General features: G+C 35.8%; 1 protein-coding gene across 1 annotated transcript in view; it reads right to left on the reverse strand.

Annotated features, from left to right (window-relative positions):
* Nucleotides 1-14,714, reverse strand: part of LOC123667762 — a 119,437-nt gene that overhangs the window by 10,078 nt on the left and 94,645 nt on the right. Inside the window, exons 3-7 of the mRNA XM_045601601.1 lie at nucleotides 4,021-4,110; nucleotides 3,072-3,220; nucleotides 2,151-2,263; nucleotides 1,004-1,202; nucleotides 14-115 (exon numbers count right to left, since the gene is read on the reverse strand). Coding sequence (XP_045457557.1) covers nucleotides 14-115; nucleotides 1,004-1,202; nucleotides 2,151-2,263; nucleotides 3,072-3,220; nucleotides 4,021-4,110 — 653 coding nt within the window. The remainder of the gene's footprint in view (nucleotides 1-13; nucleotides 116-1,003; nucleotides 1,203-2,150; nucleotides 2,264-3,071; nucleotides 3,221-4,020; nucleotides 4,111-14,714) is intronic.

Below are 14,714 nucleotides of genomic sequence, written 5' to 3' on the forward strand. Positions count from 1 at the left end.
GAGCACCACCCACCTGTCTCGGCTGGTCGACGGGTGTGGAGGGCGCACGTGGCGGGTAATGAGTAACTGTGTATTCGCGTCTAAAGCTGGGTGCTGTCAACGGCACGGCTGTGTACTGCGGTCTGGGAATACAAAATCATTATTAGAAAATATGTTCTTTTACTTTTACTTTTAGTTATGTGGCAAATTTGTTTTATTAGGGTGTGTAAAGCAGGTAATATCTCTGACCTTACAAGATCACAGCTAAATAATTCTGCTCTCAAGCAGTGTTGTTTCTGTGGTGAGTAAGGTGATAAGAGCTTTTGGGAGGGGGGGGGGGGGGGGGAGGGGGGGTAAGGACGATGTTCGCGATGTTTTGTAGTTGCAGGCATCTAAGTCTCCGGTTACCGCTTACCATTAGGATTTGCTTTAGACCACATGACCGAAGTAAAACTTCTTTTCTTCTATTAGGCCTGCACTGTATCTTAGATATACGAAACGTGTGGCTATGAGAGAAAGAGAGAAAGAAAATATGTGCTCGCACCTCTCTCTTTCTCTTGCCCCTACAGTGATATACGAAACGTAACTTTCTCTCTTTCTATCTTCACTGACTTAAATCTCCCTCTTAACTTCAGTTCGCCACGTCCGATCACACTTTTCGTAACGCTCTCGTCACGCTTTCACCAGCTTACTCCCAAAGTCAAGCGTGCGTAAATAAGTTTTACTTCAAAAAAAAAAAAAAACTAATGTGCATTAGACCACACGACCGAAGTAAAACTTCTTTAGCTCCATCTAACTTACTCCCTTTCAACTTCCGTTCATGCTTACTTAGCTTATTCCCGAAGTCTAAGAAAAGAAGTTTTAGTTCAAAAAGCTACAGCAGGGATGAGGGGTGAGTGTACTATGTGTCGTGTGTGTAGCACACCTGGGTAGCGCGCAATACGCTCCGGCAGCGACAGTGGGGGGGTGTGTCTTCGGTTTTGTGCAATGTGTCCTGAGTGTCAGAGTGTGAGAGTGTGAGAACGCACCTGGGCGGTGGGTCTGGCAGCAACTGGCTGGCGAAGTCACCAGCAGCGTAGCGGCGTTCAGCCAGTAGAGCAGTGAGCCGCACGAGTTCTCTCTTGGCGCGCTCGCGCCGCGCCACCAGCTCCAATAGCGATAGAGCCCGAGCCAGGTCTCTTCGTAGCTTGAGCATCTTCTCGTACGAGCTCTCGTCGTTTTTCCTAACGATTGACATATTGGTACAGCTAGTGACGACGATTAGTGACTTTACGCCCGGTTTCTATATTGAAAAAAAAAAAACGGTTCGTTTGTCTCTCGAACCAATCGATTTCAAACATGTTCAAAAGGTAATGGTTTAGAAGGAAAACCAAACGTTTTCTTCAATATGGAACCGAGTTTTTATACTTTTTTGACGGATGGCATTTAAGTTACACGGTTAATTGTTTGATTTATTTTTATATAAGCTAAAGTTGGACGTTAATAAATATTTCAAATACGCTCCAATCAGCTCAGGAGTTTAAAAAAATATAGCTCGGTATTTTTATTCATTATTTTGAGAATATGTTTTTATTATGATAGCTTTTATGATTGTGTTTTGGAATGCTTATTCCAAAACTTGTGAATATTTATCAAAACAAAACTCATCAAATTGCGTTGAAAACATATTCCATTTCGATACCGACTTCTGCGTATCTTGTTATCCGAAGCCGATTCTGTGGATTTATTGAATTTAAGCGGCATTAGGCAAGCAAATAGCTTGGTTTCCAATTAAATTGCAATATTGTACAAGATCACATTTAAATCTAAAACATAACATAATTATATAGTATGAACTTATGGACGTTTGAAGATACATAGCAACTGACTCATTTGTCTAGTGGTCGAGCTTTGACATGACAAAACATTTGTATTAATCATATAGTCGGGGGGGGGGGCTGCCCCGGGCGACACACGATTGGGGGCGGCAAAATCTACCTATCTAATCTATGAATTGGTACGGGCGGCAAATTTTCGATGGGTCCCGAGCGGCAAAAAACTACGCTACACCACTGCATACATGTATTCGTTGTATTCTGGGCAAATGACCTCGTGCTTTGTGTGTGATTCCGGACTCCAGAATCAGGATTCACTTCCTAGTGCAAAATATATTTATTGGTTTAACTACGAACCTGTTCTTTCTCGTCTGCATCTTTTCCGTTCGACGTCTAAATGCAAGGTAAGGATTGTTCGCAGACTGACCGGGTCGACTATCAGTCTTGACCGACAGGACTAACGGGTGTTGCTGTAAGATAACCATCGACTCTATTTACATCTAATAAACATTTTTCTTACTCGTAATACTAATAAGCTTTATTTCAATGAACATTGCCGGTTGCGCTGGCGGTTGCGGGTTCGATCCCCGCACATGACATACATTTGTATTGGCCATACAGATGTTTGCCATGGTCTGGGTGTTTGTGAAGTCCTTGTGGATCTCCCCATCGTGCCTCGGAGAGCACGTTAAGCGGTCGGTCCCGGTTGTTATCATGTACACCTGATAGCGATCGTTACTCATAGTAGGGAATATATCCGCCAACCCGCATTGGAGTAGCGTGGTGGATTAAGCTCTGATCCTTCTCATATATGGGGAAAGAGGCCTATGCCCAACAGTGGGATATTACAGGCTGAAGCGAGCAATGAACATTTTCAACAGGTATATATATATTTTTTTACATATTCTAAATTTTCAAACTACTCCAGATATAAGACATTTCAACATAAAGTGCTGCTAAGTTTTTATATGGAAAACACGAATTCGTTTGTTAAGAAATCAGTATGTATCGAAAATAGATTTGCGTCGTAATTCCAAATCACATTAATGCAGAGTGATGGCCTAGTCACTGCCACTATTGCAAAAACCTAAATAAAATTAATCTGTAGACTATTTTAATATATTCAATCATTATGGGATAATCAATGAAATCATTTATGGGTAGAGGGCAAGGTTTTGTATATTTGTTAGGGGAGTCCAAAACAGTGAAATTCCGCGTGACGAATGTTATTGACAGCGCCAAAAAAGATCAAATAACATCTTTAGTTCTAGAACTCACAGTGTTTAGTCGCTTGTTTAGCCAGTAGTCGTAAACAGCTATGACGAGGTCATCGTGCCTCTCCAGAAGCAGTTTCGCCTCGTTCAGCGTCACCACCGTCTGTCCAGAACTCCGCTCCAGCTTGTCCATCATTTGTTCGAACTTCAGCTCTGGTGGAGGACGGACAAACGTATTAAGCCCAGTTTCTATATTTATATATTGCATTTTTTATATGTCAATTAGGGGTTATTTTTTTTTGTTTGTAAAAAACTAAACTAAGTTACCAAACTTCTAAATAGGTTTCTATAATTCATTCTCGATTCAAACGAAATACATACTACACAGTGTTCACTGACTCTTGACTGACTATGAGCTGTATATTTAATAAAATATTAAATTTTAATTCGGCATGCTTAACACCAATTTTTACGACGAACATAATAACTCCTAATCAAAAGTAATACTAAGTGTTATTATTACGGTACGACCTTTTGGACACAAATAATCCAGATTTTATAAATACATTTAACATTATCTACAAGATGATAAACAAATTATTTTCCGGATAAAAATGGACGAGTTACTTAATAAACGTTAAGGAAAAAACCAACTTTTGCAGAAGGGTATGATTTGACTTTTCCAAAGAAGCAAAACTCTCAAGACGCTCTTATCGGTAATAACTCTCAGAAAAAATGATGTTATAAATTATGTTCGTTAAAATTATTAACCTACGCTGTTAAAGATAGCATTTAGTCGAAGATGGGCTCAAAGTAATTATTTCCTTTTTAGTACATACATGTATATCCATAAGCATCAGTTCCAAACATCAGATAACTATATCTACTAGCAGCTAGCAACAACTAGACATTTGTTCTATGATTACATACCTGTAAAATATCCAGCTAACGTCGGCGTACCTTGAACTTACGGTAAGTTTACGTTGGTGGCAAAGTGACAAACAACGGCTCACCTGTTAGTTCAGGATGCCTTTGTTGTTTGAGCCACCGCTCATCCTCCGAGTCGATGTCGTACTCTGGAGCTTCCTGTTCTTCCCATAATGCTGTAAAGAAAATAATACATTAAAGCTTCTCTCTTGGAACGACAACGAAAACTTTGTATTTAAACGAAGTCACGAAAATCTGACATTTTGTACAATTTTCAGATTATTCGCCTAGTAATCAGATATTTAGAATATTAACAATATTAATAATGTTGTAGACCGTTTAAGTTAATCTGCCAACAGGAAGTGGAGGAGCTCCTACGTAGAGGAAGAGGTATATGTCCAGCAATGGGATGTTACAGGTTGAATCTTATCATAATATTATAGGTACCGGTTTTCTACTAGAGGCTTCGCCCGTGGATAACATGATTTTGGCTATTGAGTTTTCTCTCGTTAATGTATAGTTTACGATTATCTTACTCATCATTATCCTAGTTAAAGAATTTTTAAAATAGCTCCAATACTTTTAGAATTTATGATTATAACCAAAAATAATCGAATATTTTCTCTTTATAATATTTAAAGTATAGAAGTACAGCGTAGATGAAGATTTAAATATTCTTACATTACAGATTAAAGTTTATTTTTGTTCAATGTTGTTCATACGTTTAATTTAAATACATGTTTTATTAAATGATATTTTAATAATATTTAAAATTTTCAAAATTATTTCATATGTATTTAGTTCTTTAGCCAAATGAACAAATAAATACAAATAAAGAGCTCTGACTGAAAAAGGAGTAAAGAACCAGACGCAATCTTACTGCCAGACTGGCCTTATTAGAGATTAGATTAGATATCACGATCCAATATTAAAAACATTAACTCGACACAGGAACGACCCGACCTGGATCCCAATAGTAAGCTTCCTTTATAAATGAAAACAATAAATTTATCCTATATCCTGTTTCGCTCGCTTTATTTACATACGAGCGTTCGTGACTCGTTTTCACGAACAATTTAAATAAGAACTAAGAATTTCAGATTATAGAATAAATTATTGTATGACAAACTTAACATGTAGGTAAAATCATCACGGTCATCTTACAAATAAAATTCTTAAAATTTAGTAACAAAATAGTGTTTTAAGAAATTATTTATTTATTTAAATAGGACACAAGCAGTACCACACATGATAACATTTTTGTAAACGATAATGCTAATTAATTCTGATGTGTGCACCTTTGTAGGTGACACAGCATTCACATGTCAAAGCTAGTCAGATAATTTTTTTTATTAATTAATAATTTTGAACAATTAATTAATATTTAAGTATATTATTTTTATTTATATAAATTAGCTTTTCAGTTATATATGAGTCAATACTAATTTTATATAAAACAAAATAAGATAATAAAATATAAATATAATAATGGATTAATCTCAGACGCTTCTCCTGCATGGACAAAGAGTACGTACTACCAGTCGTGGGATGTTTCAATCAAAATATTTATATAAGTAATCTGAACCAATAAATCAAAATATTTTTACTCGCAAACGAAACAACCCGACTTCAATTAAATCGACGAGTAATAAATAATACAACGTAGGTAGACGTAAAAATAGTCAAGTAAATACGCGTTATCAAAGATTACTCAAAAAAGTCGATATTTAAATGGGACCACAAAACAAGCACCGCTTTTGGATTAAAAAAGAATTATCGAAATCAGTCCACCTAGTAAAAAGTTATGACGTAACATACATTAAAAAAAGTTACGATACCCACAAGAAATATTTTTTCTTGCAATAAATGAACATATCGATGGCTCCTAAGTATACTGAGTCAACTAACAACTTTTGATAATTTCATTTTTTAAGATATTAATAACATTTATTTCATTTCCTATCTACCTATGTAACAAAAAAATAAAGTTATTAAAAGTAGAGTTGACTCAGTATACTTAGGAGCCATCGATATATAGTTATATACTAATAATAATAAATAAATACATATCACACCCAGACTTGCGGTTAGAATCGAACCTACAACCCCTAGTGTAGAATAGCAGGGTCACTGCGAAGTGCACCAAAGGGCTATTTAGTTTAACCTCTTATCGTAAGATGGCGTTACGTGTAATTATATCACGTTAAGAGTAATTTTCCCAAGATTGAGCTTATCTCAATACATTTCATTACCGACATTCCTAATCAGCTTTTCTTCTTAATTATGATGAAAATTACAGGAGTTATTTACAAAATAACAACTGTTCTTGTGTACGTAGTGGTTGGGTGCCGTGTAGGCGCCTATATAGTAGTGTCAGTCTCATTCGGACAGCTGACCAACACGTACGTCGTTTTCTGAGAATCTCAGGGATCGCAAACCTTTTTCTCACCTCAAGCAGTGATATTAATATTTGCACAGTTCACTATGGGCAGATGTACAATTTGTAACAACCAATTCTCCGACGGCGTTCAATGCTCCGCGTGTGGGAAACAGTTGGACTTCGGTTGTGCGGGCTTGACTGAGGCTGGCTGGAGAAGATTGGGCACGGACCGCCGATCAGCTTGGAGATGTCCGTCCTGCAGAACCGCTAGTTCAGCTCCTCTTAGTCCTATTGAACCAGCTTCATCAGCCACTATTTTGCATGAGATTCGGGAGATCAAGCTACAGATGGCGGAATTCCATGAAATCAAGGACAAATTGGATTGTCTTCCGAACTTGGTGGAAGAAATCAAATCCATGAAAGCAGACATTGCCGATTTAAAAAAGTCGTGCAACTTTTCGGCTGGATTAATTGATGACCTTAAAGTGAAGTCTGCTGATATAGACAAAAAAGTCGTAGATTTGGAGGGTAGATTGTCTGCTGCTGAAGGTAAAATTAACAATCTAAATTCTCAGCTGTCAAATTCTGAGCAAAGATCACGACTGAATAATGTGGAGATTAAGGGCGTGCCATCAAGGAAAGATGAAAATTTATTCCAAATTGCTGAAGCCATCTGTAGGGAGATCGGATATAGCTTTCCAAAAACTCAGATAAATTATATCTCAAGAGTGCCTACGTACAACTCAAAGGAGAAGGCAATAGTGATATGCTTTTTAAATCGATACATCAAGGAGGATTTTATATCGGCAGCGCGCAATCATAAACTGTTGAAAGCTGAAGATTTGGGTTTTCATGGGTCACAGCAACGCGTATTTGTGAATGATCATTTGAATTCTGAGTCCAAACAATTGTTAAATAAGGTCAAACAAACTGCAAAAGAGAAAAAATATGCTTACGTGTGGGTTAAATTCGGCAAAATTCATGTAAGAAAAAATGATAACTCTGGAGTGTTTATAGTTAATAAGTTGAGTGATTTAAACAAGTTTGTTTAGCCTGTTACACTTTACCCGCTTCATTGCTTATAATGTTGGTGCGATTTAATTTTTTGATTATTATTGGCTTTAATACTTTTGCTTTCAAACTCATCCGTAGTTTTGAAATTATTAATTTGAGTGAGTTTTATAAAATGTTTGTAACGTCTGGATTGCCACTTCCACCTGAATCGCTTTGCTATTGTTTACTTTGCGATACCATTCAAATAAGCACAGCAAATAACAAAATTGTATCGCTCTCGCTTTGCCTCCATAGGATTGCATTGTACGCGTTGTCTAATAGCTTATTCTTTCCTTGTTGCACCCGTACGACTAATTCTCATTATTATTTTCACAACCTGTCGTGTGCTTCGCTCGTTCGCAGTCCTTTGAATGTTTTGACGGTATTATTAATCAATTATACCTATAACTTAATATTATTCTGGATTTATACTTTTGATTATTATTTTTACTTTGTAGTTATTTTAAAAATTAATTTGAAACTTAGCAATGGATTCTTATAGTAGAAATTTTGTAAGTAAATATAATGTGAACATTTACTATCAGAACGTCAGGGGACTGCGATCCAAGACTTCAATTTTCTATAGAAATGTATGCCTTAATTCATATGACGTAATCATTTTAACGGAGACATGGTTATTGGATAGTGTGTGTGACTCAGAATTGTTTGATGCTAGATATATTGTATGGCGGCGAGATAGGAATTACGACTTCACTAAACAAAGTCGCGGTGGCGGTGTGCTAATTGCCGTAAAGAAGGATTTTCATGCTACCTCGCAGTTTCAATTTAATTCTACCGCAGAAGACATGTGGTTATCTTTACCAATTAAATGTAATAATAGTAATAGGTCTGTAAAACTAAACTTATGCGTTATTTATTTGTGTCAACAGAAAATGGGGTTGACTTTTTCAGATCAACTACAGAATCATTTAAGTATGCTCGGTAGATGTATATTGAATCGACCTAATGACATTTTTTTGATCGTCGGAGATTATAATTTGAGTGGTATAACTTGGGTATATAGCAGTGACGGTTCATTTACGGCGAGTAATGTGACTAGCCCTGATGAACATATATTAATTGATGAACTTTGTACATTTGACTTAAGCCAGTTCAATGGTGTTTTGAACAGTCACGGTAAAATTTTAGACCTAGTATTATCTAACACCACCGTTGACGTTACTGAATGTTTTGATCCATTGGTTCCTCTCGATCCGCATCACAAAGCCCTTATTATTAGTTTAAAATCCCATCTTAATGTATGCCTAAAGCCAGAATCAAGGTTAAAACGTATTTTTCACAAGGGGAATTACGAATTAATAAACCGTCAAATAGATACTATTAATTGGCATGAAGAATTTTTAAACAGAGATATTGAATCTGCTGTCGATATTTTTTACTCACTCATAAATAAAATAATAGATTTATATATACCCTCTAAAATTTGTCGAGAAAATAAATATCCTGTTTGGTATTCACCGTCCTTAAAAAAATGTATAAAAGAAAAGTATAAATATTATAAAAAGTTTAAAAACTATGGTAACCTTTCGGACTTTCTCACTTATAAGCTACTCAAAAAAAGAGTTAATCACCTTGAATCTGAGTGTTATCTTAATTATATATCATGTGTTGAAAAATCAATTAAAGACAACCCTAAATATTTTTGGACGTTTGTAAAATCACGATATAAATCACATAACATGCCGAATACCATTAAATACGGCAGCATGGTTGCAACAGATGGGACTTCTATTGCTAATCTTTTTTCAGAGTTTTTTTATTCAACTTTTATTCAACCCTCTTCCTCATCGGGATATACAAATCAAGCCCTAGACAGTAATATCCCGGCATTAACTAACGTTTCAAGTGTTTATATTAACATAAATGAAGTTTCTAAGCTTCTTTTATCATTGGACATTAATAAGTCAGCTGGTCCCGACTATTTGCCTCCTATTTTCTTTGTTAAATGCGCCGCATCTATCTCTAAGCCTATTCATTTATTATTCGTAAAATCTATGTCAGAAAATAATATTCCATCCATATGGAAGTCAGCTTTTATAACACCAATACACAAAAAAGGATCAAAATCCGATGTTTCAAATTATAGACCAGTCTCAAAATTATGCGTTGTAGCTAAAGTATTCGAAAAAATAGTATATAAACAATTATATTCTTCACTTAAAAACTCTTTTTCCGATTCCCAACATGGTTTTCTGAAAGAACGGTCAACTGTATCTAACCTTATCTTGTTAAACGAATTTATAATTAGTGGTATGGTGAGGGGAGGGCAAGTGGATGTTATTTATACGGATTACAGCAAATGTTTTGATAGAATACATCATCCTACCCTCATCCGTAAGCTCGAAAATATTGGAATTTGTGGTGACTTACTTAGGTGGTTTGAGTCCTATATTTCTAACAGATCCCAGGCTGTAGTTATCAACAACTACATATCTAGTTGGGTTGTTGTTCCTAGTGGTGTGCCCCAGGGTTCCCTCTTAGGTCCACTGCTGTTTCTGATCTTTGTAAATGATATTGGATCATGCTTTCGACACTCTAAATTGCTATGTTTTGCTGACGACATGAAGATTTACAAGACAATCGCAACCAGATCCGACGTGGTTGACCTTCAGGCGGATTTATTACGTCTGAGCAATTATTGCGAATTAAATAAATTGGACCTTAATCCATCTAAGTGTTCACTTTTGTCATTCTGTCGTCAGTCAGCCCACATTCCATCAGAATATCGACTAAAGGGTCAGAATTTACAGAGACTTACGAAAGTGCGGGATCTTGGGGTGATCCACGATTCGAAGCTTCTCTTCGATGAGCATATTGATGAAATTATTAAGAAAGCCTCGAAAGCACTGGGATTCATCATGCGAACTTCAGAAAATTTTAAGGACATTAAAACTATTAAGATTTTATACTGCACGTTTGTTAGGAGTATCTTAGAATATGGATCAGAGATCTGGAATCCCCGCTATAAAAAGTACACAAATAGAATCGAGCAACTACAAATGAAATTTGTTAAGTTTTTGTGTTTTCGTCTAAAGCTACCGTACTCCTCTACTATTTACCTTAATCAATGTGCACGATTCCACTTGCTTCCTTTATACAAACGTCGTGAAATTGCTGACATTATTTTTTTAATAAAACTTATTACTAATAAAATTAACTCTCCGGAACTACTTTCTAAAATTAATTTCATTGTACCATTGAAATCAGTACGGCACTACACACCTATTCAACTACCTCTGGTATCCACAAATTACTGTCAAAATGCTTTCCTGTGGCGCGCGAGTAAAGGCTTAAATAATTTGTGTAGACAGAGCGATTTTGATGTATTCTGTTCGGGTGTGGTGGTGGCGAGGCGATTATTGAACCAGAATTTCTTTGCATTGTTTAGTTGATATATGTATATGTAATGTTCAAAAAAGGTTATGTAATAATATCTTGACGTGCAACTACTCTGTCCGCATGATATGTTTATTTATGTACTAGTTCTTATACGTGAAGACCTTTCATTAGCCAAATGTTGTTTAGTTCAATTTGCTATGTGTTGTTATTTGTGCTGTTGGTTTTCCGAATATTAAATAAATAAATAAATAAATAAATATACCGACCGATTGTGGGTTCGATTCTCGCTCGGGATGGATATTTGAATTTCTACAAATATTTGTTTCCAGTTTGGACGTCTGCCCTTGTGGGTCTCATCGCCGTGCCTCGGAGAGCACGCTGTCTGACCCGGTCGTTATCACACCCACAACAACACAACACCTGATAGCGATCGTAACTCATAGCAGGGGGATATATCCGCCAACCCGCAGTATGTCCAGCGGGATGTTACTGGCTGTAGCGTATGGTATATTTTTCTTTTTCTACTTTGTCCCCCGTTCACATCATCTCTCACTACTAAGGGTTGACTGGTAAAAATCTCTTTTAGATTAAAGATAATTTCGCCTTTGCAAGACCCTAATGACATCATCATCATCATCATTTATCATCATTTCAGCCTACCACAGTCCACTGCTGGACATAGGCCTCCACAAGTTCACGCTAAAAATGGCGTGAACTCATATGTTTTGCCCAGTCATCACCATATAATGACAATAGTAAAATTATTTGGTGCAATAAAGAATAATAATAAAACAGGTTACCAGTAAGTATTAATACAAAATAAAGTATAAACTTCAACCACAATAGCACGACGAAGGCCACGTGTAATGTTATTACTAGTGAACAGAATCATAAACTATGTTTGAGACGCTACTGTTTATGCTATTTGATGACACATTGGCCATTGGTGATTTCGATGTCCGTTGATGACAAATGTTTGTATGAGCTATATTTATGTTTGTAGTAGTTTCGGCATGTGTGTTTCTGTTTTTACCGGCAAAGCTTTTTCAATCTATTAAGGTTGTTTATATTCTATTTTTTTAATTAGTTTAAAAGTTCAACATTGAACGGTTCGTATGTAAAATGAATCGTTTTTCGAATATAGAAACAGAATAAAATATAAAGCTACGAGTTTTCTTTTACCTTCGTAATAATTTATACATCAGTGCCTTGTCAATTAGCAGTTTAATAAGACATGAGAATAGTTCCCAGCCGAGCGAGGTAATCTTTTATATAATTATTATATTACGGCACATAATTATGTAACACTGACGCAAACATAAAATATATAAAGAGCTTATTCCGATTTTCATATAGGAAATGTTAAGATCTTGGCGTGTTCCCAGTTTTTATTGAAAGCGCCTCTGTAGCGGAAGGATGTTAGCGCGAACCGCGCTTAACACGTTGGACGCCATGACGGACACCATATGTCCGACAGCATACTTTCGCCTGGGGCCACACCAATAAATCGAGAATCGTCAAAAAATTGTTAAGGTGTTTTTCTGCAAATATTGTCAGCGAAAACCTCAAAAATAATGGGCGACTGACGGAAACAGTTATTTACCCATTATTTTCCAAGATCTCAAGTGGCAGACACCAGCTATAACATTTTTGGAAACAATTTGTTAAAAAGCCTATAAATTCAAAGTGTTTTCGATTTTTTTTTTTGTGCTATGTGGCCTTATTGCACTGTGAGGCCGCGCGGGTCACTTGCCTTAGTAAAAACAGTCGAAACACTGTCTGTCGGCTCCCTAGAGGCTTCTGAAGTGATCGAGGGCATGCGGACACATGGTGTCCGACACGGCCTCTTGGACCCAATATAATGGCAGTCACATGGTGTCCGTCGCGGCCCACTGGACTAAACATGGTTTTTGGTCTGGCGTTCAACGTGTTAAGACTCTTCAGACTGTATGCGTTGCAAATTTTCATATTCATATTTTTTTTTTCTTAATTATAAGTGTTTGTTTTTGAAGGTAATGGTTAACATTTCGAGCGCCACGGTATAAAAGGGGTACTTTTATAGTGCTAGGCTTTACAAAAGGTCATTGAATACGGACAATACATAAGTTTTATCTAATATATAAAATTCTCGTGTCGCGGTTTTTGTAGTTAAACTCCTCCGAAACGGCTTGATCGATTCTCATAAAATTTTTTTTGCATATTGGGTAGGTCTGAGAATCGAACATTTTCCACCCCTAATTTTTTTTTAATATTATAGATAAATTATTAATTTTTTATTTTATTATGATTTGGCGCTGAAAAATACTAAATTTTCAACTTCTACCTCCAACCTCTATTTTTAAATAGCGTTTAGCGGCATGACAAAGTTTGCCGAGTCAGCTCGTTTTTATATAAATTTTGATTGCAAGAGAAGAAGAAGATTACAAAAACCAAATAACCATGAGTTCAGATTTAAATTGGTTCTAAACATGTTGTTTTATCTTAGGAAACGAGTCGGTCATTTCGCATTTAGTTTGTTACATAAAAATACAATATAATAAAATAATATAAAACAACTAATATTTTTATTCATTGTCATCCTCATAATTACAGCAATATAGCGTGTTTAAAGCGATAAATAATCAGGAAAAACCCTGGTTAACGTTTGCATTGACCAAACAGGACATAACATGAACATATTTAGAAATAAATCATATATTCAACTATTAAAAATAGAGACAACTACATTCCTCATCTTTTATAAATTGTGGTAAAATATTCCTCATAGAATTATTAATCAGAATTTGTTCATTGAGGCGTTAACGGAAAAGATGTCCACTGAACAAAATAATAGCTGATTATTAGATATCAATACGTATTTTATTGGTAAATATGTAGAAATTAGTATATTATTGAAAAAAAAAAATCGCCTTCTTTAGAGGTTTGGTCATAGTAACTGCCTGCTTTACCTACTAGTAATTGGTGGATTCGTGGCTCGTGACGCTTTGTATAAGCAGTGCATATGTCTTGCATTTATGTTTCCGGACACCCTGCTCTATATTTTACACTAATGAACGTGACCGTTGAGTTTGCAGCATTTTATTTATATTAAACTAGCTGCCCGGACAGACTTCGTTCTGTAATAAGTTAATAGTAAAATTATTATTTTTTGGGTATGAAAACCATCCGAGGGCCTTAAGAATCATCCAAAAAAAAATTTGCCGAATTGGTCGAGCCATTCTCAAGTTATGTGCTTAGCAAAATTCATTTTTATTTATATAGAAAGATTAAACAAAATTCACCCAAAAGTTAAGCAAACAAAAAAGTTTTAAAAGACGCGCGTACTAATCGCTATCAGTGTGATGATACATCATCGGAATAAATTCATTACAACATTCCAGTCTTCGTCTACATACAAGATATAAAACGTAACTCCTCTTCACTCTGTACTAAAGAAACGATCAAAATAACACCTTAAACAAACGACATTAAGATAACATTAGTCTGCCAGAGTCGTTTTGTATGGATTAATTGTGGTATTTCTAGAGACAGGAACGCGAAATTAAAACTGACAACAACATGACCGGCTACGTCTTGCGGTTTTTCCTGCATAGCTTTCTATCCCTTGGGAATGTCGAGATAAAAAACAGCCTGTGCGTTCATCTGGATCGCTGGTCTTCTAAGTATTAAGCATCAACGCCATCGCTTTAGTAGTTTTTGCGTAAATAAGTAACAAACATCCGTTTAAGTTTTCTCAATTTAGAAATTCTACAGTTTTAGAACTGCTCTGAAATTAAACTATTGTGAAAAAAAGGAACGCCGTATAGTAACAAATCTTAATATATATAAATCTCGTGTCACAATGTTTGTCCTCAATGGACTCCTAAACTACTTAACCGATTTTAGTCAAATTTGCACACCGTGTGCAGTTTGATCCAACTTAAAAGATAGGCTATATTTTATTTTGATATATTATGTTATTATTATATTTCAGAAAAAAATAAGGTG

Source organism: Melitaea cinxia, chromosome 29, assembly GCF_905220565.1.
Source record: "Melitaea cinxia chromosome 29, ilMelCinx1.1, whole genome shotgun sequence".
Taxonomy (NCBI): Eukaryota; Metazoa; Arthropoda; class Insecta; order Lepidoptera; family Nymphalidae; genus Melitaea; species Melitaea cinxia.